The 23,457-nt window shown below is 42.4% G+C and overlaps 1 protein-coding gene across 2 annotated transcripts in view; it reads right to left on the reverse strand.

Annotated features, from left to right (window-relative positions):
* Positions 1 to 23,457, reverse strand: part of myo1d (myosin 1D) — a 76,195-nt gene that overhangs the window by 3,819 nt on the left and 48,919 nt on the right. Inside the window, exons 21-22 of one of the 2 annotated variants that reach the window (XM_020604669.1) lie at positions 18,288 to 18,442; positions 5,037 to 5,211 (exon numbers count right to left, since the gene is read on the reverse strand). In XM_020604669.1, the coding sequence (XP_020460325.1) occupies positions 5,193 to 5,211; positions 18,288 to 18,442 (174 nt within the window). In that variant the 3' untranslated portion in view covers positions 5,037 to 5,192. Of the gene's footprint in view, positions 1 to 5,036; positions 5,212 to 18,287; positions 18,443 to 23,457 lie in introns of those variants that run through there. The other variant, XM_020604668.1, reaches the window with a different exon arrangement.

The raw sequence follows: 23,457 nt of genomic DNA on the forward strand, positions 1-23,457 counted from the left end.
GGCTGTTTAGGCCATAATACTGGATCCAGACTACACAAATGTTTTGTCTGAGAAGTGACCGTGTCAAATGATATGACCAGTGCAACAATTAGCAGCTGTGACTCCGGGGTAGAGAGGGTTGACCCCTGGTCGAAGAGTTGACAGTTCGATTTCCAGTTTCCCCGAGTCCAAAAGTCAAAGTGTCCTAGGGCAAGATGCTGAACCCCAAGTTGCTCTCAGAGGCCAGGCCAGTACTGTACAGCTGGAGTTGCCAAATGCCTGCTTCGTTTAATAATAAGGGGAATAAACATCGTACGAAATCATCTGCATCGGGCTCGGGTTGGGTTCAGATGCTATATTCTATAGGTTGTCGGGTCAGGTTTGGACACCCCACACTCCACACCCTAGTGTGAGGACACTGGTAGGAGGGGCCAGGGACTGGGAACAAGAATGTAGACAGAATGCCTCTGAGGACCATGCTATGTCCCACAGCTATGCTAACATTAGCTGTATCACTGTGGTACTGGTGGTTAACTCAAAGTTTTAAAGGATAAGGTTGGTCATTTTCTATATTAACAGTACTTTCCACACTTCCCATACAAAGAATAAAACCAACAACGAACTGCCTCTACTCAGTCTGTCAGTCTCCCACCTGGATCACTGGGTGACACGTTTCTTCATTACAAAACATAAGACCCTGATATTTGATAAAAAATGTTGTCCCCAAGGCTCCAAACGATCATAACTTTTTACAGTGTCTGTAGGAAGCAAGAAACAACTGCGCATGTGTGAGATTTCCATTGCTAGCCGTCTGCTTTGTTTACAGTCCTCCAGCTCCTCATGCTTTCATGAAGACCTAGAAAAATTCTGGCATGCTAGACTGTGTGTCGGGACATCATGACATGTGCAGATGCAGCATCAGGCACTGTTTACTACAACACAGTATGAGATGAAATGAACAGTTGTTGCATCATAACTCCCTGTGACTGCCGGCTCAGGCCATTATTGGGATTGAATTGTGTAGTCTGAACCCAGCATAACTCATTCTTGCTCTTAGAGAGCATCATTCTGTAATGTCACAAATACAGCACATTCATCTCCACACACACACACACACACACACAAACTACTACTACTACTGCACTGTGTAGCCTACACCGTTATATGCACAGTCATTCTCTCCCATTAATTCGTCCCATAGAAAACAATGCTCACAGAACACTTGTACAGCTACCCAGCTTTAGGAGAACGTATAGTACAGTATGTAGGAGAGTATTATGCTGTATAAGTATGAGCAGAGCATCACTGTGCAAGCCAGAGTGTATAGGAGTGTGTGTGGGTGCTGTATGCCCTGAAGTTATCTCACAGAGGAGAAATGTGCTGGTGTTTTCATGTTTCAGCATGTACACTAAGAAAATGAAGATGAATAACAGAGGAGAATTCAGGCAGGAGTGCTGCTGATGGAATGATCCATACAGCGTTTCTGGGCTGGAGAGCGGGAGCCGATTGGTTTTTAGTGCCTGTCACATCAAGTTAGACTCTTTCCATGTGAATAAGTGCTTTGCCTCATTTGCTCTTAAACAGGATCAATGGCAGGAATCAAACAGTGCAAGGAAATAAATATAAAGTTTGAGGCTGCCTCGGGGGGGAGGGGGAATGTAATGTACAGTAAATGTGGGAAATGATGAGAAGAGGACTGTGATAATTGTTCTCTGGTTCAGAGGGAGTGAGAGGAAGGTGAGATGCAAATATAAAGGGGTTGGGAGAGGAGGGGCAGTGACAGGAAGCTAAAAGCATGATAAACACATGCAGTTTGGGACACACTTTCTCACTGGCACAGTTATCGATCATGGCTGCCCGTGTCATTTGTAAACAAACCCGCAGCTACTGCTGGACTCGCACAAAGCCGCCAGCCTCTGTCCCTCAAATCTAAACTTGTGAAATGAGTTGTGAACCCGATAACAGTGACTTGCAACAACAGTAAGTCATAAACAACCAGCAAAAGGCTCCTGCTGCCCACGATGCACTCCTCCGCAGAACGTGTGCAGCTCTCGATCCCAGCTTGCGCCGAGAGGAGAAGCTCAGGGTAGCGCTGATGCCGGTTTCCATGGCAACCCCCGTGAACTGAACTCCCCCATCTGTCATGGCTGCCAGCCAGCCAATGGTGCTGTGTGTGTGTGTTTGTGCATTGTGATGCATCTCTTTCTCTGTCCGTCTCTCATCCTGTTACTTCTTCAGCTCACTGAAATGCCAGAGGGGCTGCTGTGCTGTTTCTCGTGAAGGGCAAATGAGGTTAGGTTCAAATGTACTCACACACATGCATACACACAGAACATAAACACATCCTTACAAAGCTTTCACTGGACACACAAAACAGGTCTGTCACCTTTCTCATCCATCATCGCCAAAGCTTTCCCCTGAATATCTGGGATTCTAAGAAAAACCAGTAGAAAAACATAAATGTTTGAGTCCTAAGGTCACTGGCTGGCCTTTTCTATCAAGAGCTGGTCTGAGCCAGTCAGAGCCCTGAGGGCAGACTTAGTCCTCCATCGGACAGTCCCTCCAACTGGAAAATCAATTCTTTTCTTGTCCCTGCCCCCATCCCCTTTGTGTGTCTTTGCCCTTCACGCCTTGTGAGTCCAAGCTCACTTGCTCCCAAAAGTATCTCCTCTTTATTTGGAAGGACGGAGGACAGGAGGAGAAGGAGAAGAGGAGATGGATGTGAAAATTAAAGCAGACAACATTTTTCAGACTCAAGGAAGAGGTATTCAAATATAGAATATGCTGAAAATATGGAGGAAAAAAGTAGCAGTGCTGAAAGGTATCAGAGTGAAGAAAAATGTGAAATGAGAACGGGGAAGAGAAGTGGGAGAAGATGATCCAAGCTATTTTCAGGCCAAGGAGACAGGATTACCTCCAGCCCGTGAAGCCATCCACTCCTACTACTGAGTCATCCCTCTAATGTGTACCTGGCTCTCCCCCAAGCTGAGTGCTGCAGGTGGGGAAGAGGGGAGAGGGGAGGGACACTGTGCAAAGCTGACCTGCTGCAAGGACACAGGACTTTGAGGAGGTGCTCAAAGTTGAACTCTTTCTTAGTGCTGACCATGAAGACAGAGTCTTTTTTAATGAAACTAAATCACAGCACAATATGCCAGCTGCACTGCCTAAGACATAGTTCAGACCACCTCCTCAAAATACATCTTGGTCTTACTAAATCAGTAAACTCACTGAGCAGCCTAAAGAAACTACATCTGCATAATTCAGTTATATTAACATGTATATAAACATTATGAATTTTCCTAACTTTGCTCTTCAAATAAGCACAAACAGAACTTCACTGTCCAACTCTCTGTCTTATAATTAATTACTATTCTTGGCATAATCTGAAGGGAGGGAGATGTATACAACAGTAACACTCTAACGCAGGTCCACACAAACAAACATGTACACACAGACAGTTGAATTCCAGCAGCCAAACCACGTTGTCGATCTGTCAGAGACTCGGTTGTCATCTTTCAAGTGATGCCACTTTCTTTAACAAAAAACACTGCAGCCTCCTGATTTCAGTTAGTGGGACCATACTGAGATCAAGAGAGAAAATGCAGAATGAGGGCTAAACACATGCATGTACAATATGTGTGACAGTGCATGTGTGTGGAGGTCAGGCCCCTCGGGGCAATGCAGACCCTGCCTTTATGACTGGTGGGTAACCAGGGTTTGATGTGTTCTTTAAATGCACGCTGTGGTCCACTGGAATGGGAGCATTAATAGCTCAGGTTCTTCACAGCTTGGTAAATGTTTGATTTGGCTTTAATTGTTAAATTTCTAAACCATCTGCTCTGGGTTAGATTATACTGGGTGCAAGACACCACAGAGAGAAATATTATTCAGTCTTTTGGTGTTTAGGACCTATAGTGCTTTGCTTAAACACAAGATTATGTAAAACCGTTATGTTATCATAGTTACAGCTTATGTATGCATTTATATTCGTGAGGGCTCACAGGACAAGATGACTATGATTCCAGAGTTGGTTAAAAAATGCTGTGCACAGTCATTATAGCACTCTGCCCATTAAATTTATGGCCACTACAATGGACTGTGGCTGATGTGTGGCAACCATTAAGGGCTGCTTTTCAGGCACTTACATATTATTGAGCTGTAATTAAGTCAGATATTTCAGAACTTTCAAAACAAAGTGAGCACATGATGTTGATGGAAACACACGACATGATCGTGGCATTACAAAGACTGGAGTAGGATTAGGTAACAAGCTAGAGGTGGTTAACAGTAGCTACTTTTACATGATGCACACAGAGCACGAGGGCCAAACACACAAGATGCACATCTGCATCACAGTAAAAATAATCCTGAAGTGTTTTGTTCTGGAGGATCACAAACAGAGAATGTGATATGAGGCCATTCACCAGTGGGTAAGGGCCTAATCTGCCCCAGTTTAAAGTGGCTGGGGTTTGAAAACTGCCCAAGTGGCTTTCTGAGCGCAGCTCTTTAATTAGCATCACTGTGCCCAAGTTGTACAGCACTGCTAGTGCTGTGACTGCAGATGTGGTGTATGAATAATGGAGAAATGCAGAGGAAGACATGCAAGGAACAGTTTGATAGCAGGGTGAGGGTGCTGATATTTCTGAAAAGTACTGTATCTGCAGTATTACCAGAAGGCTGGATAGCCATCTCAAGAGTGCAGACATTATATCAGTAAAAGTCTGTGTTGTAGTGCTTGACAATTGCAAACTACAGAGGATAACATGTCTAGAGGCAAGGATAAACCCCAAAGACCAGATCAAATGATGAATGAAAAACAATCTGCAACAACAGTCTGAAGGTACAGTATTTCATCAGGTTTACTGCATCAAATTAGACCATAAGGCAGTGCTTGGATTAATATATTAACTTTATGGAAGTCTCCTTTTATGACTTTTATTTTGCCGTACTCTCCGTTTCTCTCTCATCTTTTCTTCTTGATACAGAAAGAAAAGAGTTGTACTCACAACGGGAGAAAACAGGAAATAGGTCATTTAAAAAAAAAAGGGGTGAAAATGCACTGGAAGCCAAAACAGTATTGATTAAAATGTGTGTGAAGGGGAAAAGAACAACAAGAGAGAGGTCCGTCTCAAAGGTGCATAGAGAGTTGGGGTTCAAAGGTGAAGCTGCCGAAGTGAAGCTTACATCAAAGACGTCTATTCGGCTGCGGAGCGTCAGTCCTGCTCCAGGCCTCTGCATGAGATAAACAAAGAAGAAAACGGCCAGGAGCTATGCAAAAGTGGGCGCTGGATTAACACTGCAAACCTACTTCATCACCACACTCTGAGATGCCATTCAATGTATTACAATCCCATAAGACACATTAGACTTCACAATACTGTGAGAATCTGTCTCCAAAACTCCCATGAGGCTCCATTTGAAGTCTGATCATACAGGAACAATAAGCACAAGCTAAAAGGGCCTCTCATTGTGAATATGCTATGCTTCTGTTTCTTTAAGCGCTATAAGCGAGATCTGGTGTGCTGCAGTAGGGGAACAGAGGCGCTGACTACCACAGGCCCGCGAGGGTTCTTGATAGTCAGCGTCTGGAATAAAATGCCTTGTGTGATCCTCAAGTGTGAAATTATAAATATTTTATACATTTATTTCCCACTCCTCTGGTTTTGGTTGATATCTTTTAAACTGGAAACAAAGACTAGCCTTAAAAAGTGGTTAAGCAGCTGCTCTGTTCTCTGAAAAAATGAAAAGGAGTGTAGCAAGCAGTTTTCAGTGTTTTTATCTGCTCTTCTCCCTACAAAAATAGACGCAACATTGATTCTAAGCAGAAGAATACTGATGTAAAAAACTGGCCATGGCAGCTAACAAGTTACACAGGTTTCACTGACCAATACAATGCAGATACAGTGGCAGGTAACGGCAGCGTCTGTTCCGAGTCCCTCCCTGCCTTTGTCTTTCAAACTCCCTTTGCAACACATTTGTCATGGTTGCGTTACTGTAAAAGCTGAGACAGTTAACATCACTTTCTGAAACACATGCAGATGACATGATACTCTGGATTTCATGGGCTGTGCAGTGACTGTAAAATCGGTGCCCCTTTAAAAATACTTTACTGATCCCACGCAGAGAAATTATTAGTGTGAGAGATGTACAAAAATTGCATGTACATATCTGGACAAAGTACTTTATAGCCTGCCTGTCTCACACACACACACCGATGGTGCAACATTAGTGGACAACCCGCTCACTCACCTGAGCAACACCTGCCTCCAAAAGTGGTTAAATAATACACTTTAAAATACCATCTACAACACAAAGCAGAAAATATACACTGCTCAAAAAAATAAAGGGAACACAAAAATAAGACATCCTAGATCTGAATGAATGAAATATTCTTATTAAATACCTTGTTCATTACATAGTTGAATGTGCTGACAACAAAATCACACAGAAATTATCAATGGAAATCAAATTTAGCAACCCATGGAGGTCTGGATCTGGAGTGACACCCAAAATTAAAGTGGAAAACAACACTACAGGCTGATCCAACTTTGATGTAATGTCCTCAAAACAAGTCAAAATGAGGTTCAGTAGTGTGTGTGGCCTCCACGTGCCCGTATGACCTCCCTACAATGCCTGGGCATGCTCCTGATGAGGTGGCGGATGGTCTCCTGAGGGATCTCCTCCCCCACCTGGACTAAAGCATCCCCCAACTCCTGGACAGTCTGTGGTGCAAGGTGGCGTTGGTGAATGGAGCGAGACATGATGTGCCAGATGTGCTCAATTGGAGTCAGGTCTGAGAGGTATGTTTAGGATCATTGTCCTGTTGTAGAAGCCATCCTCTTTTCAGCTTCAGCTTTTTTACAGATGGTGTGATGTTTGCTTCCAGAATTTGCTGGTATTTAGTGGAATCCATTCTTCCCTCCACCCGTGCAATGTTTCCTGTGCCACTGGCTGCAACACAACCCCAGAGCATGATAGATCCACCCCCATGCTTAATAGTTGGCAAGGTGTTCTTTTCATGAAATGCTGCTCCTTTTTTTCTCCAAACATGCCTTTGCTGATTGTGTCCAAAGAGTTCTATTTTAACTTCATCAGTCCACAGCACTTGTTTCCAAAACGCATCGGGCTTCTGTAGATGTCCTGTTGCATACTTCAGACGTTGGATTTTATGATGGGGACGCAGATAAGGTTTTCTTCTGCTGACTCTTCCATGAAGGCCTTGTCTGTGCAAGCATCGCTGCACAGTGGAACGGTGCACCACCACTCCTGAGTCTGCTAAATCTTCCTGCAGGTTTTTTGCAGTCAAATGGGGGTTTTGATTTGTCTTTCTGACCAGCATACGAGCAGTTCTGTCCGAGAGTTTTCTTGGTCTTCCAGATCTCATCTTGACCTCCACAGTTCCCCTGATCTGCCATCTCTTAATTACATTTCTTACTGTGGAAACTGCAAGCTGACAACGCTTTGCTATCTTCTTGTAGCCTTCTCCTGCATTGTGGGCATCAATAACTTTCATTTTCAGGGTCTTACACAGCTGCTTAGAGGAACCCATGGTTGCTGGGTGTCCACAAGTGTGTGCACAAGGTTTGAAGAGTCAAGGTATTTGTACAGCTTTGAAATTGGCATTTACCAATGACAGCTGTTGCTGTGCATCAGATCTAATGAGCTGATTAAGGTCTGAAACCTTGTGAGAGACTTTGAGACTCTGGAACTCTTAGGGTGCCCAAACTTTTGCACCATGCCATAATAATGTTTTTATTTTTTATTTTTGTTCAATTTATGGCATAAGAAGTAACTATGCATCACTGTTTGCAGAAAATATTGTGCATTTTTTCCATTTCCAAGAGAAACTGTGTTAACATCTGTTCAAATAAAAAATCACCAAAATCTGTTATTTATCAAGGGGTGCCTAAACTTTTGCATAAGACTGTACATACATGCAGAGAGGGTGAGACCCCACTGAACCTCCTGTAAATGTTTTAAATTTCTATTATTACTTATGAGTGAACTTTCCTAATAAAAGTGTCATTGTAGATATCATTATTTCATTGTGTTCAACTGGAGTGAACAGTGTGGGCCTTGACTTGATTTAGCAGCTCTTTTGGACATGTTTTGCAGTTTGAGAGGAGTTATTTCCCCAAGAATACACAGTCTATCATCATAATCAGGAATTAGGCTTCTTTGTGCAATTATTAAAATGTTTTGTTTGTTTTTACATACTGTAAATGGGATTAAACTAATGGATCACACTGACAACAGCAAAGAGCCAGTAAATTGTACTGATATGGCTGTTCCTTCGGTAACGATCGTGTAGAAGAAAAAGCTCATCACAATTCCTGGGGGCTTGGCCATACTGGCCTCCCATGCCCAGAGCCCAGAATTCCCTGTAACACCCCTGAGGAGAGCAGACGGTGAAGTTGCCCACATGGCATGTGGAGCTATACTCCCTTTAACAACAGGACAGCAGGTGACTGATTGCGATCAATAACAGCTACTCATGCAAGCTGTTCACAGGAGCACAGTGTTGACAGATGCCCTGGTAAAACAAAAGGACACTTCTCACCTGTATATCTTTTGGTTTAAGAGATCAGTGGGAGATGAAAGAGCACCGGAAATGCACAAAGCAAAAGCCTCCGTCTCTGGGGGACATGTTAGTTGCTCCACAGATGGTGGAGGCTAACGCACAATGCAGGCACACTGCAGGGGAGGGTTAAACAAGCATGTGTGTGTAGGAGGTCGTTCTCATTGTTCCTCTCTTTGTACCGTGAAACTGGTCAGCTAAACCTGACTCACTGCTCAGCTGTGTGTTTGGACTTTCCACCATCTCAAGGCTGAATGAAGCGTGCTTAAAAACACATTAGGTAAATCAATAAGACGGCACAAGTGAGTCAGAAAGGAACGACAGGCAGCCTCAGTGAGCTGCTAGGGAGCCGGAAGTGGCTAGGTTTCCAGTTCTGTTCATTAAAGGCGATCAATACATCAATCAAAGATTCATCTGCTCTCATCTACTGACATGCCACTTCTTCCCTTCAGTCCGTTCTTTTTTTTTTTTAAAACTAATCCAATGCAATTCAAAACAGAGTTTACTGCTGAGTTTAGTGGAATGTGTCATTGTGTTGGGGGATATTACATTTACCCGTTTGCACACGCAAACACTCACATTCACACAACGGTGATATGACCGGGAGCAACTTGGGGTTCAGTGTTTTGCTCAGGGACACTTCGACATGTGGGTTAGAGAAGCTGGGACTTGATTATTATACAGTGGGTACAGAAAGTATTCAGACCCCCTTAAATTTTTCTAAGTTTCTTAAGTTCTGTCAGGTTGGATGGTAAACGTTGGTGGACAGCCATTTTCAGGTCTCTCCAGAGATGCTCAATTGGGTTTAAGTCAGGGCTCTGGCTGGGCCATTCAAGAACAGTCACGGAGTTGTTGTGAAGCCACTCCTTCGTTATTTTAGCTGTGTGCTTAGGGTCATTGTCTTGTTGGAAGGTGAACCTTCGGCCCAGTCTGAGGTCCTGAGCACTCTGGAGAAGGTTTTCGTCCAGGATACAGTGCCTTGCGAAAGTATTCGGCCCCCTTGAACTTTGCGACCTTTTGCCACATTTCAGGCTTCAAACATAAAGATATAAAACTGTAATTTTTTGTGAAGAATCAACAACAAGTGGGACACAATCATGAAGTGGAACAAAATTTATTGGATATTTCAAACTTTTTTAACAAATAAAAAACTGAAAAATTGGGCGTGCAAAATTATTCAGCCCCCTTAAGTTAATACTTTGTAGCGCCACCTTTTGCTGCGATTACAGCTGTAAGTCACTTGGGGTATGTCTCTATCAGTTTTGCACATCGAGAGACTGAAATTTTTGCCCATGCCGGACGGCCAGCTCTAGTAAGGGTTCTGGTCGTCCCAAACGTCTTCCATTTAAGGATTATGGAGGCCACTGTGCTCTTAGGAACCTTAAGTGCAGCAGAATTTTTTTTTGTAACCTTGGCCAGATCTGTGCCTTGCCACAATTCTGTCTCTGAGCTCTTCAGGCAGTTCCTTTGACCTCATGATTCTCATTTGCTCTGACATGCACTGTGAGCTGTAGGGTCTTATATAGACAGGTGTGTGGCTTTCCTAATCACGTCCAATCAGTATAATCAAACACAGCTGGACTCAAATGAAGGTGTAGAACCATCTCAGGGATGATCAGAAGAAATGGACAGCACCTAAGTTAAATATACGAGTGTCACAGCAAAGGGTCTGAATACTTATGACCATGTGATATTTCAGTTTTTCTTTTTTAATAAATCTGCAAAAACGTCAAAAATTCTGTTTTTCTGTCAATATGGGGTGCTGTGTGTACATTAATGAGGAAAAAAATGAACTTAAATGATTTTAGCATATGGCTGCAATATAACAAAGAGTGACAAATTTAAGGGGGTCTGAATACTTTCCGTACCCACTGTATGTACATATACAGCAGTAAACTCTATACAGAGCTTGAACTAATATAAAAAAGGTGCCACTCCTACTAGTATCTTACATATCATCCCCATGCAGTATTTAGGGTGTTAATCATGAGAATTATTAACATGAGGAGATGATTGACTAACCTGTGATAGTACAACAGTAATTTGTGCTCATGAATAAACAAAGACGTACCCCCCTCATACACATAGGGCTTGGTGCAGACCATTCATGGACAGAGTGGGGTTCAGACAAACACAGACAACAGCTTCACATTTCACCTCCTCTTGCAGCCTGTCTGAGGTAGAAAGACGTTTTTGTTGCCCGAGATTTATAATGACACCATGAACATCTACATTCATTGGAATATAGTCTAAAGTATACTGTACAGTATAACTAACAGTTCCCAGTTGGACAGAAGCTAACATTACAGTTAAGCATGTAGCTAGCACTTCTGTCGATTATAGATGTAGTATAGAATTGCCCGTCACAATTTGCTAAAGCTCAGGGAGATGGCATACATTTTTGGTCCAACCAACAGGTGAAGACCTAAAGATATTTAGTTTAGTGCAACATAAAAACAAAGTAAACCAGAAAATCCTCGCAGCTGAGAACCAGGGCCATTTGACTGAGTACTGTACTGTTACTAACTGTATACACTAAACTGTATTCAGATGTGTCTTCAGAGCCATAAAAAAATACTATGTCTACAAAAACAAAACAAAACAAAAAAAAAAGAAATGTAACTGCAACAAAAAGAATATGGGCCGCAATTATGACATGGAAGCACGGGGCAAAAAGGCTGAGCTGAGCACTGATTCAATTTACACTCGCAATCTGTTTGTAATTACTGTTTGATTGACTTAGACAAAATCTAATTACTGCAGTCAGAGATAGGGACTGTTCTTAAATGCAATTTTGCATACAAGTGTGAGACTGAAAGGCAAAGTGCGGGTTGGGACTCAGCTCACAAAAGATACAAAAACACAGTCATAAAGCATAAATGGTCATTAATGAAATAAGTAATTCCAAATTGAATTTTTTATTTTAACCTTTATTTAACCAGGAAAACCTCACCGAGATTAAAATATATTCTTCAAGAATGTCCTGGCTCAGACAAGCAACATCATCAACATCATCAGTCATATAATCAGTCAACTGTTCAATCAGCCCAATTTATTAAGGCTGCCATTGCACTTTTTCATGCAAAACTGATCTTGTAGTAAAAGCAACCACACTCATCTCTGCCCACTGGAATGATGTTTAATAAATCTGTACCTGAGTCCTGAATATGTCCAAGACAAAAAACTAAAAGAAAATAGAAAACAATGCTCAGGACAGTTTCAGAGTTGCCTGGTTTGTTTCATTAGGAGTCTTGGACCTAAATATCACCATTGTGCAATGATATCTTCATGCATTTGAGGAGCTAGAACCAGCAAAACAACTGAAATAGTTAATCAGTTATCTAGACAGCTGTACAATTTTGTGTCAGTCAACTAATAGATGAATTGGATCAGTAAGAGACTCCATATTTGATCCAGTTGCCTCTTACTTAAGCTTCTAGCAGATCCTTTTTGTTTGCTGTGACAAAATAAAACCAAATACCGTGGTATTAGCAGCAGGGTTAACACCTCAGTAACACATATAACTGAGTGTGTTTGTCCCTGTGTGTCGGTGTGTGTGAGGGAGAAAGATTCGGGGGCTGACTGCAGTGGAGAAGTAGGTCAGATCAACTCACACAATCACAAACATTTCTTTCATTCATGCACAACCTCTGACACATGCTACATTTTCACACCTCTAGGTATTACCTCTAGTGTGCCTTATCCATTCAGCACACACACAAACACATCCTCACAGTCACACTCGCACACACGGGCTGGCTACTCGCCACTGCCTGTCGGTCCACCCAGCCAGCCTCCTCCCCCAGGCTGCAGCATAGTGCCAAGGAGACGAGCAGGACTCCCCAGTGGCCCACATAACGACGACTGTGTGTGAGTGTACGACTCCTGTGTGTGCATAAAAATGTGTAAACTCGCATGCAGTTTGCCTTTGCAAACTGGAAGATATTTAACAGCTACGTAGCCAGATTATCCTTGAAAGTCCTCTGGTGACTAAATGCGTTGGACAAAGAAAGTGATTCAACCTGATTCTAAATGATACTTCATTGATATTTTCCTTAACATGTTTTTCATTTGTCAACAAAAGCTAAAGCAGCCCTAAAAAAAGTGACTCTTAAAGATGGCTAAAATTTTGCTCTAAATCAGATATACATTTAAAGATATCTGGAAAAAAAAAACAATGTCAAGAATATTACAGGCATTTGGTTCTTGACAGAATTCAATATTAGATGCTGCCTGCAGCCATACTAGGTTAACAAAACTATGCAGTGTAATGGATATCCAGTCCCAACTGTCTGTAGAGCTAAACAAAAGCTGGCACCCTCTAATGCTTCTTTTCATCCTCTATTGCATCATACTCTCTTTCTAATCGTTCCTCACATTCTTTCTGTTCTACAATATGTGGATCTGCTAGCATGTGTCTCAGTTTCTGTTTGTCGGCCTGAAGTCTGGGACGAGATGTGCCGCTATTATCTTCAGCCAGCAGGGTTATTAATGGATGGCATACGTATCAGACAAATATGGATCCAATGGTTGCCATGGGAACTGCATCTGCAGCGCCCCAGAAAGGAGAGAGACAGGGGGAGTAGTAGGAGGAGGAGGAAGAGGAGGAGAAGAGGAATGTGAAGTGAAAAACAAGAGGGGGAAGGGGGGAGCAGCAGTGGGGTGGATGATGGATGGAGAAAGAGGAAAGAGAGAATGAGGGATGGAGGGGAAGAGAGAAAAAGCCTATTTCTTTCAGTCTGAGATGTTTGATTCAGCAGAAAGGGGTGACCTTGGTGAAGAAGACAAAGGCAGCTTGGCTTTCTCTCTCTCTCTGTCTCTCACTGTTTCTCTCTATCACTTTCCTGTTATAAAGGATGTTAGTGTCATCTCTAGATATACAGTAACTGTGCTTTATTCAGACATTTATTTAACAACAATTTTGTTCTTCGCAGCTAAAAAGCAGACACATCTAATCCTTCCAAAAACAACAACAACAGCAATGGACGACCTTATTTTAATTAAAGGACCATACCAGAGTTTTAGGATATTTTATCCCATTTAAATTCCATGTACTTGCAAACTATGCCACATTTAATACCAGTGTTTGATCCAGGCCGTTGAAGAGGACTAGGTATCAGCCACAACGTTACTGATACACAATAACTACATTTCTTTATATCCGGGTCTTAAAATAATTCAGTCATGTTACCTTACATAAACCTTAGACCAGAATGGTCCGCATTCATTTTTGTCAAGATGGCATCATCTTCATCTTAATATTTCTAAACAAAACAAACTCAGTATCAAAGGGAAAAATGACAAGGCCTTATTCAGATATTAGGATGAAAATATTGATCTTCGTCAAACACATCAAACTGAAAGCACTCCGACGCCAACATGTCTGCAGTGAGTCTGATTACCTGAACCAAGAGCACACAAGTAAATCAGATCAATGGCACTTCTTTTTCATACCCAGCATCCTCTACATCCTAAACGTCTTCCACTATTTTGCAGCTCTTATTTTTCACTTGATCCACTTTGCATTGTTTGCAGCCACCTCACCTCCCTCTCCCTTCGCTCAGTATTCCTGACACACTCCCACTAACACTTTTGTTTCTTCGTGCTTCCTTCTGTTCTCATTAAACTTTTTTTTTTCCTCCCTCAAGCAGTCGGGCTTAGCGCTCCCCAGATCCCTTCTGCAGTGTCAGACGGAGGACGAGGACGACGCAGGCAGGAGCAAGGGCAGTAACAGAATATGACCACATCACCCTGAGAGATCAATGAAGGACTGTTTACTGAACACTACTGCTGACTCACACTTTAGGGTGGGGGAGGTGGGGGTGAAGGAGAAGGACAGGAAGGATGAGAGAAAGGGGGAGGTAAGATACAGAAGGACAGGAGGAGGGTGGAGGTTAGATGAGCGCAAGACAGAGAAAGGATGAATGGATGTAGCTGTGCTTGAAGACAGAAATGAGGGCAGTAAATCCATAAACATCTGTCACAAACGATTGTTTTCATTATCAATTAATCCACTTGCTCCCAATGTGAGCGCCGAACATAAGGGTCTGCAAAATTACCACTGGTGTAAAAAACACAAAAAATGTTCTCTTGTTCTAGAGATGGCCTTGTTGGTCTGTCGGACATTTTAGTCCAGACTGAACTTTCTCAACAACCAATGGATTGATTTCCATGACATTTTGCACAGACAGTAACTCAACATGATGAATCCTAATCACTTTGGTGATCGCCTACAGTAGCACCAGCTGCCTTTTCTGGATTTTAGAGAAATATCTCGATAAATACTGGATCACTGTGAGATCGCTTGTTTTGTCCAACCAATACTCAGAAAACCAAAAATTTACATTTACAGTGATAAAAAGAGAGATGAGCCACAAGTCATTCACTAATGTGAAAAACTGGGATCAGCAAATGTCGGATATTTCTGCTGAGTAAACAGATTTATGTCCCTGCAGCATGAGTAATCCCAGACCACACAAACACACACACACACTCAATCTGTTGCACAGGGTTTTTCATTAGCAGCTGGTGGAGCCAAAACCAGCTGTTGCCACAAAAACAATCCGCTGTTTTTCTAAGAAACCAACCAGCTGCTTAACACAGAAACTACAGTGACAGGAGGCGAGAGGAGATTATGGGAACCAGGGACTTAGACCTGCCAGTCACAGGGCAACTTTGTCATTAAGTCACGACTGACAAGAACGCAGAGAGACAGTGAGAGAGAGAGAAACTGTGCCGTTTGGCTGAAAGCAACACGTTCGGCATCTATTGTTACTTTTACCTGTCAAAATGACAAAAGTTTGATATGTTGCATTTAAAGCAGCAAAGGTTTTAAACTGTATTTTGCTACCTGTAAGAATCGAACAAATGGATGAATAACATGGAGCTATTTTTACATTCAGATCTCAGTGGAGGGAAAATGAATGAGAAGAAATAAATGAGAAACAGGTACAAAGGTACAATATGTTCTAAGGCAAAAGTCACAAAGCATTTGAAACTATTGTTAACACTTTAGAGCTACAAACAGGGAAACATCGTATTAAAATCAGTCAAATTTGGAATAAAGGGCTATTTTTAATATAATCCTGCTTCAAATACAGGCCTGCTTCGCTCTCTTCACCACTGAAAATTTACAGTAATCAATAAGACAGGGTGGAACATTAAGGCCTGAATCCTTCACTGACTATGCAGAGAGTCTGTGGGTTTCTCTGTGGAGGATGCAGGGTGTCTGCGCTGCTCTGCTGGCAGCTGATGGCAGGAGTCCACACACACACACACACACACACACACACACAGGAGAGAGTCAGAAAGTAAGGGGGTGGCTTTGCCTCATCTAAATATAGGCTTCAACAGCAGCACAGTCTTAAATATTTCATTGGTTCTTCTCCACAATTAAGCAAGGGAGGAGCCAAGGTAGAAAATGGGGAAGACAGAGGGACAGAGAGATGAGAAAGTGAAGGGGGGAGGGATGCACAGGGGGTTCAAGAAAGACTGAGATCAGTAAAAAGTGGGTGTAGTCAAAAATAGGAAGCAGAAAAAGGACTTAAAAGAGGGACAGGGGAAAAGGAAAGGGAGGGTGAAGGCATGGGAATCCAATACCCCTCCTTTTTATGCAAAGTAAGAATGGAGCCTTTCTAAATGCCTCTAGACAACTGGTCTTCTTATGTAGGCGTTACTGTAATTTGAGGCAACTTGGCGTGGTACTGATAAGTTTGTTTGACAACATCTCAAAATTTAAACTACACTACTACTTCTGAAAAATCAAAATTCATAAAAACATAGAAAAGACATTAATGATAAGCAGATTTAGAAACAGTTAAAAACAAAATGCACCCTCATGGAAATGTCAGCATCCAGACACAGCCGTGACAAGAACAGTGCCTATTCCCAGCAGACGTGTCATTCTGCTTTGGCCTGGCTGTCACTGTGAGGAGGATAAAGTGTGGCTTTGTTGCTGCTGTAAGCTGGCCTGCTCGCTATTGTGCATATTGTGCACTGTGCAGCATGCTGAAGGAGAGATAAAGGTTAAAGTCACATCTACAGGGAGCCACTATAGTCGGACAGATCGCACAATATGGATACACAAACACACAGCCGGTCACGTGGAGACCGTCTATCAGGAATTCCTCCTCATGCAGACACACACACATATTTCCACATGCTGGTGCTCCCTTTGTTCTCTCAGTGTTTCACAGTGATGGATGAGTCGGCACATGGAGCACATGGAGGGTTATTATGTTGAGACGTTTCTCAGCTCTGCACCTACAGAGAAATGGGCTCAACAATGAAGCAAGATACCGTCGCAGAATGGGAACAATGAGCATGAACGCACCTCCCATACACACCAAGATAAGCAGTTGCAGGCACATCTGTCTGCATGCACAAATACTGATGCACACACAAAGAAAGGCAAACATGGACACAGAAGCCAGTACATGTGCCAGACTATTGTGCAGGAGTCAATTCAACGGTCAGTGAAATGAGCAATGTCAAGGATCTAAAAACAGGGCTTCACCAAAACAGCAATCACAGCAGCAGACGGATCAAACTGAGAACATCAGCTCAAATTACTTTGTTTTACTCCTTGATCAGTTTTTCTGCCATTTATTTTCTTTCATAGCTTAATTAGAGTTTTCTTCTACTGCTGCACAGTGTGCAGTATAAAACACAGACAAACTGTCATGTTCCTCAACAACTGTTAGATGGACTACAGGGATTTCATTTAGGCATGTAACCTACAGTACTGTGCAAAAGTCTTGGGTCACCATCGCATTTGTTGTTTTAGTAATGTTATGATGACACACACACACACACACACATATATATATCTCCACAGCCTGAGGAAGCTCGATCAGGAACGGCCTTTGTGGAAGGACAGCAGCCGAGATACCACTGTTTCGGAAGGCAACAGGGAGAAAAGGGTGAGATGTGCAAAATATCGCAAAGACTGGAGTGAAGATCAGTGAAAAATGTCTTATGGAGTGATGAGTCGAAGTTTGAAATGTTCGGGTCCAGTCGTGAACAGGACGTAGGAAGAAGAGATGGAGAAAGATGGAAGAATGAGAGTAGCAGCCTTCAGTGAAACACGGTGAAGGCTCTGCCATGGTTTCAAGACTTCAGGAAGAATTCAAGCTGTGCTATAGTGCAAAGGGAGCTCACACTAAAGGCTGCCTGTAGAAGAGATTTGCTCTGAAAATTTTGTTTTTTTTTTTAGTATTGTGTACATATTTTCTGTGTTTTCTGGCTATGTCTTAATAAATATACATCATCACTGCAACCTTGCTAAAACAGCAAAAATAATGGTGGCCTAAGACTTTTGCACAATAGTGTAACTGTGTTTTTCTTTTCTTTGCAGATTAGAACCAAAATGCCTGCCTTCACAGTACCCTGCCCCGAAGAGAGTTCTGAGCTCAGATTAATCAGCATTAGCGTTCAAGTGAGGACAGCCGTGACCGTGCACTCTATCAGCCCCATAATCCTTCTGTCTCAGGTCACACAGGCCAACACCACACACACACACATCCGTGCCAATACTATCTGATCTGACAGTGTTTTAACAAACAAGTTGAGGGAGTGGGCACAGAAGGTTATTTCACCTTTACAAATACAAGACACTCTAATCAGCAAACTCAAGTCTGTTTTTCAACCATTTTAGAACAAAATCAGATATCAAGATGAAAGTAATTTAGCTGTCACCACTTGTTGCCCACCGTGTCCACTTGCCACTAACCTCTTGAAGTAGCTAAGCAGGGTGCCGATGAGCTCGCCGATGCGGCTCTCACTGGCAGGTACCATACCCTGCAGGCACACCACCAGATCCCTGCTGTCCTTGGTGTGGAACACAACCAGCTGGTCCTTCCCGGGGGACACGCTCACTCCTGTCACCTGGAACAGAGCGAGAGAGAGAGACAGGAAGCACACAGTTAAACATGTACATAAAACCTATGGAGAAACACAATACACGTGCAAAAGAATTTGTTGAGAAGCATGCCACGTGTGTATTTTAGATAAACTATTGCACAGACATGTACACACAGAGCAACCAAACCCAAAGGACATTAATTCACTGGGAGTTGCAACTCAATCTCTCTTACATCCACAGGAAGTGAAGGGAGGAGACATGAGGAATACCTGGTGCCTTCATTACCTACAATGCAACCCAACCACTGAAGGTTTGGTCAGAGATTCTGGTGCCGAGGAGTGGGCTACAGAGGTGTGTCACGCTCACTTCTGTTTAGCTCCACACCTCCAGATTTATTTTCATCGTCATTGCAGTCTTCAGCCCAAATGACATCACTCAAGGACATTTATCAGACGTCACACAGCTTCCTCAGGGCACACAAAAAGGTTTCATACATTCTTTGGTATACAGTAAGTATTACTCTTCAAAACCTGTAGACAGAGGTCAGTGTCTGTTGGTGCATGAGATTTCTCCTACTCGAGACTTAAACCAGCATTTGGAGCTCGGAGTAAAGATTTATTGACCAGCCTCCCAAAGCCCCAGTTAAACTTGTCTAATCAGAACCTCCCAAACCACATAGCAATAATAGAGCAGCAGGGCTAAAAGGGGAAATCCCAGTTTGCGGTTGGGTTGTTTAGCTTTACAGGTCTTCAGAGTAGACACAATAGGAAGTCTACAACTATCCTTACACGTAAACACATCTCAGGAGGAAGAGGAGCTCTGCCTTGCATCTCACAAATTCCCCTTCCTTCCTTCCTCCATTTAGACTAGTTTTCCTGTCCTTTTGCTGTTTCCTCCCTTTGGGTTTTATCAATTTATTTCTCTTTCTAAGCTGAATTGTGGCAGTCCAGATTGAGAAAACCAGTCAGGTACCAGAGGGCATTGCTAGGACTATCTGTCCGTGTTAGATTCGAGTCAACTTGTAGTATTTTTCATCTTCTTGGAAAATTGTGCAAGAATAGATTGCATAGATAAGTGTCGTTCTGGAAACTATAGATAAGATACTGTTAATTTATGCTATTTTACAGACGAGAAGTCTGACGGGCTTGAACTGGTCACTCATGTCTGAAGCATGAGTAAGAGGTTTTTACAACAGAATCAGGGAAGTAAGTGACACAGCTAACTGCATGTCTACTTTCAATTAGAGAGAAACACCTGAAAATAGAAGATAACAACACACAACACACACACACACACACACTGCCTATATGAACATTCTAGAATATTTACGTGTAACGTTCCACCCATGTACAGGGCAGTCCCAGCCCGAGAAGATAAATGTGAATGATTTTTGATTATCGAAGCTCTTGGAGACTTGTCATCTCTCAGAGCCCAGCGCTGTAATAACTCTGCATTTAACCAGAAGAAAATAAATCTACGTAAAGCTGATTCCTGTTTCCTGAGTGTTACTTCTTGGGGCCTTCAGATAAAAGAACCGGCTGTAGTTAAAATCTGTCAGGGGAGAACAGGCAGAGAAGAGCTGTTGGTCTGTTTGGCTCCAACATTACGCCTGTGACTTCAGAAACAAACACTTCACGTAATCACCATCAATTAAAGCCCTAAGCCACAGCTCTGTGTCAAGCAATCCACCAGCAGATAATTACATGGGGTGATTACATTTACATTTATATTAAAAGCTTAATTGATCGGAATGACAGTCATTTTTCTAATGAGTCTGGTAATGACACATTCGGATTTGGTTCCTTGTCTCATTTTTTCGTCTTAATTCACCAAATCAGTTTGAACCCAAGTTAAAGGCATTTATCTGCCCAGCCATCTGTTCGACTGCTCATCCCACACAAATCCGACAAAACCTGAGGATGGTGATACACTTCACTGCAGTCCATCATCTGAAGCTTTCACTGACTAGGCCAAGAGTGCTGCTTCACTGTGCAGTGGTTAGTTGAGCTGAGCTGTAATGAGGTCCACTGAATGTCACACTGAGTGAGATGGTACAAAAAGCTTTGCTTACTATCTGTGTCAGACTATGCAATATCAATTCTGAGATACATGGTGCAATAGATGCCTGGTGAAATCTGACAGGAATCTATTTTGATGTCATTAACTCTGCAGCGCTCTCTCAAAATTTATTTAAAATGGTGCCTGCAATGTCACATACAGAATGCCATTCTACTCTGGATCTTTTTTTCCATATTCCAGTTGGTTGGTTTGTGCGTCGTAGTACTCACATCGTAGTTGGTCCTAAATTTCTAATGTTGCCAGAATTTGGGATGCAGGCTGTCTTTGGTTAAGTTGTTGGACTTTTCTTATAGTTTAAAGCCGTTGTTAAACTTGGTTTTTACTGACAAGTATGTATAGTCTTCACATTCTTCACATACATGTACTTGGTTGCATACAAAGTTTTTAGCTGGAGAATTAAAAGTATATGAATTAGGGGTTAGATGAGAGTCCAACAATACGTTGTGAACTTCTGCTTTTGCTCAAAGTTTCTAAAAAGTCTCTCTTCAAAGCTTTATGCAGTGATCCAGACCTTTCTTTCTGCCCTCACTGGTTATGTTCTGAATTTCATCTCACACATATCACATTAATTTCTGAGAGAGTGTTTGCTGATGTCTTGCCTTCATTCGTACAGTCCATACATCCTGATAGTAACACCAGTGGGGGTACTTTGGTGAAAACATAGCATGGGAAAATCCTGCTGCAGGACCACGGTGGTTTCTGTCAAGTGCTCTCTGGGCTGATCCACTCCGCTCTGCAGTTGTCATGAGGGCGTAATTTGAGCAGTAGGTTCTTATGGGAGCAGATAACTGGTTACACAACACATCCCACCAGCCCAGTAAAGACAGAAGCAGCAATAGCAAAGGGTGGGGGCTCTGTGTTTAAATAAATATAATGAGCTGAGCCTGGCACTCATTGATGGTGTGAAGATGTAACAGCACCAGTGAGACCACCAGTAATGTTCAAGGCAAAAAAAATAACCAAGCAGAGATGTATGAATTTGTTGACACTTAAAATTTAAGCTTCATCACCTCATCTTGATCTCAAGTATTAATCGATTCACATAAGTTGAGAGTTACTTACAGAAAGCAGCCACCTTTTTGTTCAGTGCTTTTTTGAGCAACTTTGCTAAGAACAACAGGACACGGATGCACATATACACCATCTGAAGCTACGGTATATGTTTACACTGCAGCTGTGGGTGGTAGCTGGCAAAAAAAAAAAAAAAAAAAAACACAGAGGGGTTAAAGGGCTGAATGAAAAAATGAGGCGAGAAAGAGCATGAGGAGAACGAGAGCCGGAGGGATCCAAAATAAGCCTCGCTGTGGATTCAGGAGACCGATTTGTGCACATGCCTGAACGACACCAGACATCAGCTGATCTGCCTTGCTGCTCGGTATCCATGACAACACTGTCTCCTGGGAAGTTGGCATGACAACAACAGGAAGAGAGAAGTGGCAGCAGCAAGAGGAGAGAGACGGCACTAAGACAGGGAGAGGGGTGAGGCGGGGAGAGGCGGAGGAGGAGGCGGAGGCAGGAGTGTGAAAAAAAGATGGAAAATAGAACGTGTAAAGAAAAGATGGTGGAAACCAGTGAGATCTGTCACTGAGGCAGAATAGATAATGACCATTTTGTTAACAGCATTTATATTCAATGAGAAATATAGTGTAATGATCCCACTTTTGCAGCTTAGGCATTAACAGCCATATAAATCCTCTGACAGACAGTTGTTGGCTCCTCACTACTCTACCGGCCCTCCATCAGCTCAGACATTCCCTTCTGTTGTCCTGCAGGAGCAGCAGTAAATACACAGCAGGACAGCCAAGGGGGTGCTGTGGTGTTATCCTATCAGTGCTAATCAACATGGAGCTAATGGCCTCCACCTCTGTTTGACCTCCTCTGATCAATAGCCCAGTATCACACTGCTGTGGCTCTCACTTACTGTACATCTCTGTCTCCTCCTCACCCATATTTCTTTCTATACTTCTTACTTGTCCTCACACTTCTTCACCTTGACCAATCACCAGCTCCGTGCAGCTTGACATTTACTGCACCAAAAGGCCTGGTATGGTGGATGGAGCGGTCATAATCAGGGATGTAATGGTGACTGAAAAGATGAATGAACTGTTTCTACACAGAGAGACAACCACAGTTATTAGCTAAAACATAGACATTTTTATCTTAGAACACCAAAGGCTCCTCAAGGCTAGCAACCAAATATGCTGTTAAATTATAAGGCTGCCCATACACTACGTCTCTCACTGTCAACAAGACCCACAGAAAACCAAAGCCAAAATAACAAAGTATATGGGTACTACTCTTTCATTGAAAACAAAACTATACATTTGTGAGATGGTGTTCAAAGATTTACATCACTCTGAGGATCCGGGGAGCTTGAGGCTGAGGCAGTCAAAGTACTCAAAGCCTAATATACTGTATATGATTGTAGACAATTAAAGAAATATATTAAATGATGCCAGTGTTATCCAGCAACAGGTTCCCAGTGGTGACTCGGGACAAAGCAGATCGTGATTTTTAAGCACTAAAAATATTTTACAACCCTAGACGACATTTCTATAACTTAGTGCTCAAATGGCTTTTTTGTCATTAGTGTTCAGTTTTCCAGTCGTAATCAGTCCTTCTCAATTACCATGTTACGGTGTTGTACTTTTATGGACACTTGGATCTCAAAGATGCAATAGAAATAACTTAATTACTCACTTCATTATGTTTTGTTGGCAATCAATTGCAACATCTAGTCTCATGAGAAAACTGTCGTTCATGCTCAAACCCATCTGTTCCTCAAGACATAAATCATTACAAACAGTTCACTATATTATTCCTCATTTTTAGAAAAGGCCCAGTGATTTCCTGAAACAGCAGTACACCATGATTTTTAGCAAACAGTGCTCAAGAAGAAGTAAAAGGTGCATGATCAGTGGATTGATTCACTGTTTGTCTTTTCATGGAATTTGTCGAC

The sequence above is a fragment of the Monopterus albus genome, unplaced genomic scaffold, assembly GCF_001952655.1.
Source record: "Monopterus albus unplaced genomic scaffold, M_albus_1.0 scaffold67.1, whole genome shotgun sequence".
NCBI lineage: Eukaryota > Metazoa > Chordata > Actinopteri > Synbranchiformes > Synbranchidae > Monopterus > Monopterus albus.